Source organism: Salpingoeca rosetta (genome assembly GCF_000188695.1).
Source record: "Salpingoeca rosetta unplaced genomic scaffold supercont1.4, whole genome shotgun sequence".
Taxonomy (NCBI): domain Eukaryota; class Choanoflagellata; order Craspedida; family Salpingoecidae; genus Salpingoeca; species Salpingoeca rosetta.
The window spans coordinates 332,092-337,091 of NW_004754930.1; the positions used below are offsets into that span (position 1 = coordinate 332,092).

At 55.8% G+C, this 5,000-nt stretch overlaps 3 protein-coding genes across 3 annotated transcripts in view; 2 read left to right on the forward strand and 1 right to left on the reverse strand.

Moving 5' to 3' along the window:
- Positions 1–615, forward strand: part of PTSG_01141 (lethal(1)discs large-1 tumor suppressor) — a gene marked incomplete at both ends in the record, with an annotated part of 5,835 nt that extends 5,220 nt beyond the window's left edge. The window contains one exon of the mRNA XM_004997054.1: positions 457–615. Within this exon, the coding sequence (XP_004997111.1) occupies positions 457–615 (159 nt within the window). The remainder of the gene's footprint in view (positions 1–456) is intronic.
- Positions 616–1,794: 1,179 nt separating this feature from the next.
- On the reverse strand, positions 1,795–3,300 carry PTSG_01142 (amidohydrolase; the record flags this gene model as incomplete). Its single annotated transcript, XM_004997055.1, has 2 exons — positions 1,795–2,570; positions 2,829–3,300. 2 exons carry the CDS (start codon positions 3,298–3,300, stop codon positions 1,795–1,797), a joined length of 1,248 nt encoding a protein of 415 aa, XP_004997112.1.
- Positions 3,301–3,645: 345 nt separating this feature from the next.
- Positions 3,646–5,000, forward strand: part of PTSG_11688 (uncharacterized protein) — a gene marked incomplete at its 3' end in the record, with an annotated part of 6,325 nt that continues 4,970 nt past the window's right edge. The window contains exons 1-4 of the mRNA XM_004997056.1: positions 3,646–3,854; positions 4,187–4,328; positions 4,536–4,607; positions 4,770–4,897. Of these exons, the coding sequence (XP_004997113.1) occupies positions 4,569–4,607; positions 4,770–4,897 (167 nt within the window). The 5' untranslated portion in view covers positions 3,646–3,854; positions 4,187–4,328; positions 4,536–4,568. The remainder of the gene's footprint in view (positions 3,855–4,186; positions 4,329–4,535; positions 4,608–4,769; positions 4,898–5,000) is intronic.

The window sequence follows — 5,000 nt, forward strand, 5'->3', positions numbered from 1 at the left end:
AAAAAATATATGATAAATAGTGGTGACCTAACTTTATTAATCGGCACAATGTTTAGTAATCGTGCGATTGAATACCTTCAATCGGACACACTCAAAAACGCAAGAATCGAAGTGTATTGGTGTGTGGTCTTTTGCCGATATATGTCTGTGTGCGTGTGTGTGTGTGTGTGTGTGTATGTGTGCGTGTGTGTGCGTGTGTGTATGTGTGCGTGTGTGTGTGTGTGTGTGTGTGTGTGTGTGTGTGTGTGTGTGTGTGTGTGTGTGTGTGTGTGTGTGTGTGTGCGTACGTGTGTGTGTCAGGGCAAGGTGCCTGGGTGCACGCCAGTCGCGGTCGCTCTGTGCGTTTTATGCAACGCAGTAGTCGCACCGTTGCGTATCAGAGCGCCTTGCCATCATCCGCTTGCTCACTCATTCCCCCCCCGGGGCCTTTTTTTCCGCCCCTACTACATTCCTCAGGTGTTCAAGGACTTCCGGCACCAGTTTACGCAGGTGGTGGTGAACCAAGACATGAGCCAGACATACCACCGTGTCGTGCAAACCATTCGCCGCCAGAGCAAGGAGCCATACTGGGCTGCGGCCAAGGACCAGGCACAACTCGCCTCTTTTGTCGCCTAGCAGGCGTGTGTCTGTGTGTCTGTGTGTCTGTGTGTGCGCGCACGCGTGCGTCTGCGTTTGCGTCTGTCTCTGTTTTTCCGTGCACATACGCTCGTTGGATGTTGTTGTTGTTGCTGCTGCTGTCTCTCTGCACTCGCTGCTCTCTTATCTCATTCTCGATCCGTTGTTTCATGTGACTGGCAATGTGATGTGTTCTTGGTTCCCATTAGCGTCAGCCACATGCCTGTCGAACTTGTCTGCTTGTTCCTTCCCCCGTGCTGCTCGCTTCGTTGATGGGACTTGTTCATCAGAAAGACCAATAACACACCGTTCACCGTTCCCCAACGCAACTGCAAGACCACTGCACCCAACATGGCTCTGTCGCAAGTGGCTCAGCAGCTCTTCAGCTGAATCTGGCGTTGGTACGAGATTTGAGTTGCGTGTATTCACGTCGAAGAGAAAACGAGACACCTCACCAGATGTACGCATGGTATCGCAAAGGAGGAGCGGGCGTTTGAACATGTCCAAGCCGAAAAAAGGGAGGATGGAGTGGCGTGATGTGAAATGCAAAGTGATGTGACATGTGACATGACACAATAAGCGCTGTCACGAGCGAATATGATAAAGTCCGAGCTAGCCGATTCTACTTAGGGTCCTGGGGTGGGTGAACAAACATATGCACGTGAAAGAGTGAGCCAGCATGGCGCAGAAGCAACTCACACAAGACAGACACACCCAAGAGAACAGAAAGAAGAAGTTGGAAAACAGATGAACTGAGAAAGAAAAGAGTCAAGTTTGTTGAGGGTGTAGCCACCCCAGCTCCCGAGGCCCACTCGCCACTCACAAGGAGCAAGAGCGCCAGCCAAAGATAGAGCAAAAGGGGCATCTGTCTGGTCCGGGTGAAATGTGGCCGACCCAGGGGGTCCGCGCCCCCCAAAAAGGGGGACGCTTTAAGGTGACCATTTGGAAATCGGACGTGCAGTGCAGCGAAGACGGCACGGAAAAAGGTTGGTGTTGGGGGGGGGGCGAAGCAACAATGACAGGTTGATACTTGTTTGGGGAAGAAGAAGAAAGGAAGAAAGAGCTGAGACGAAGGCCACGCCCTCAACTGCGCGGAACAGAGGAGACAGCACACAACGACATGGCCACGGACACCGTACCTGGTATTGATTGTTTAAATGTAAGCAGCCGTGCATGTTGTCACTGGTTGGCAAGCTTGGCACCTGCCAGCACTGCAGTCTGTGCCAGGTACTGGCTGCCGATGATCATGCAGTCTTCGTTAAAGTCCCACTTGGCGGTGTGGGCGGAGTAGTTTGGCTCGCCGGGGAAGCCCGCGCCATAGCGCACAAAGAACCCGGGCACGTGCTGCAGGTACTCTGCAAAGTCCTCGCCGCCAAGGTTGGCCTTGGGCAGCGGGCGAACCGAGGCGTCCTCCCCACACCCCGCAGTCGCAGCGCGTGCCGCGTCCTGCGCCAGCGGGTACAGGCTGGACGTGTTGATGACGGGCGGGACGCTGTCACGGAAGGCGACGTCGACTGTGCCGCCGTATCCGTGGGCAACAGACTCAGCAAGGCGGCGAACGCGCTCGCGAATGGCATCCCGCGTCTCCACGCGTGTGGCGCGGATGGTGCCCAGGAGGTGCGCGCTGCCGGCCACAATGTTGAAGGCCGTGCCCGCAGTCATCTTGCCAATGGTGACGACCGCCGGCTCTGAGGGGTCCACGGCGCGCGCCACAATGTGCTGCAGCTTCATCACAAAGGAGCTGGCCATGACAATCGTGTCGACGCCCTCGTGCGGGCGGGCGGCGTGGCACGACTTGCCCGTGAAGGTGATGTCGATGAGGTCTGCACTGGCGTTGACGCAGCCGTCGTGCACAATAATGGTGCCCACGGGATATGACCGGTCAATGTGCCCGCCAAAGATGGCTGCAACATCCTCCAGCACCCCCGCTGCAACCATAGCCTTGGCGCCAGCCACTGCGCATTGAGCGAGAAGAATGGTGTTGGCAGAGCATCAAAGGCAAAGGCGTGGGTGAGCACAAAGTGATGAGGATGATGAGGAGGCAATGGAAGGAAGGAAGGAGGAGTCGGGAGGAGTAGGTATAGCCACCCAAAGACGCCACTCACAATCATCATTCAGTGATGCTTACGAACGGACGACAAGCTGGAACACACGAAGCAGAACAACCAACAAAACTTACAAGCACACACTCACGCACTCACGTTCATCGGTACCGTTTTCTTCGGCGGGTTGGAAGACAAGGCGAACAGGGAGCTTGGGCTTGTTGCCGGCCTTGACCTGGCTCAGCAGAATGGCGGCAGCGCCGAGGAGCATGCTGGTGTGGCCGTCGTGACCGCACGCGTGCATGACACCGGGAATCTTGGACGCAAAGGGCAAGCCTGTTTCCTCCGTGACTGGAAGCGCGTCCAGGTCGGCCCGCAGCGCCACAAATGGCTTGTCTACTTGCCCGGGAATGTCAGCCACCACGCCGTACTGTGCCATGCGCCGAGGCTTGAGCCCAAGCTGCTCCAGCAAGGAGAACACAAAGCTGCTCGTTTTCTCCTCATGCAGCGAGAGTTCCGGATACTGGTGCAGATGGCGCCGAACACCGGTGATCCACTTTGTCACGGCATCCAAGTCGCTGCCGTCGCCCTCCAGCACAAAGGCGCTGGCATCAGCCGCAGTGGTGGTGGCGTCGTCGCTCATCCTGCGCGTCGGTGCCGACGCTGCTTGTGGAGTGAATCGATGCTCGATGTAAGTGTCACTCGACCGCAGCTGGCGGTCAGAGCTCAGCCACGTCCTCTGTGCTGATGGCACGCACCAACGCCAGCCTGCGCGGAGCGTGCTCAACCGCTGAACCGCAGCCACCACCGCCAGAGCGACGAGTGAGACGTGGCGGTGTTTGAGGGGGAAGGAGGGGGAAGGGAGGAAGGAAAGAATGAAGCAGCCGAGCACGCGCGTGGCTGGGCAGCGGCGAGAAGAAAAGTGGTGGGCGGCGTGCGTGAGGAAAATGAATGGAAGATGTTGGTAAATCGTCACAACTTGCCTTGAGCGGACATCGCTGAGGAGGATGACGATGACGATGGGTGGAGAGGATGTTGTGGCGCGAGTGACGGTGCTGAGTGCAGAGCTGTGCCGTTCGAGCCAGCAAGGGTGGAAGGCAAGCGGCGAGCTCTTGGATGAGATCTCAACCACGCTTGTGGACATTCACAACCGTCAAAGCGTCTTTGAATGGCATCGCTCATCCTACACCGTGGCAGGTTTGTGAACATGTGTTGTGTTGTGAGTTTGTGTGTGTTTGTGTGTCGTGTGTATGTGTGTGCGTTTGTGCGTCGGGTCGTATTGTGTGCGTGTGTGTGTATGTATGTGCGTGTATGTACGTGTGAGTGAAAGAAAGTGTTGTGAGTCAGTGAATGAGAGTGTGAGTTTTGTGCGAGGGATCTTGTTGTTGCGTCAAAACCAACGCGATGTTGCACAAGTGTAGCTGCGTCGTGTCCTTCGTAGAAGCCCACACGCTTTCCCACCACACCACACACACACACACACACACACACACACACACACACACACACACACACACACACACACACAGCTGCGCTGCTGGACCACGTCTTGCCGCAATGGACAGATCGTGACCGCCTAAGCGCGCGCGACTTTCTCGATGAGTTTTGCACAAAGACCCTGGCGCCATCGGCCATGCTGATGTGCGCCCGACACCGTCTCACTTCAACCACGTATGAGAACCAGAGACTGTTTGCGCGGTTGTGCGGAACGCATCTCACACGTTGCACTGTGTGACGTGTGCGCATGCCTGCTCATCACCGAAGATCACTTCTCATCTCACTCCTGCGCATAATCCTGTGCACACTCATGGGCCCCACTCATGCGCTCACACACACACACACACACACACTTGCGAATACACAACCATACTTTTGCAGACACTCTGCTGCACTGGCGACCATCTATCGGGCATGGAAAACATGCTGCACGATATCCTTCAATGGTGTCTGGTAAGCGTGTTTCCACTCGCCACATGGTTGTATTCAACACACGCGTGCTTGTCTCTGTTTGCACTTATGCGGCCCCGTGTGTCTGATTGCGCGTCATCTATGACAACAGTACACTGTATCCACCATCACGAGTCAACCGCTTTGTATGCTGCACGACCATAGGCTGTCAGTGCAGGGAACTTGAGCCTTTTTGAGGATGATTTAGCCACAGCGCTTGTCACGTTCCCAGACGCCTTTCTCAACTGTTTTCATGCCCAAGCACAGCAGCAAACCCCGCGCCAACAGCTCAGGTCAGCTTGAAAACCGATATCCGTGTGTATCCAGGAACACACACTGCATATTGACACCGTGTTCTGCGGTCTTCCTCATGCGTTTATTTGATCTCAACCATGG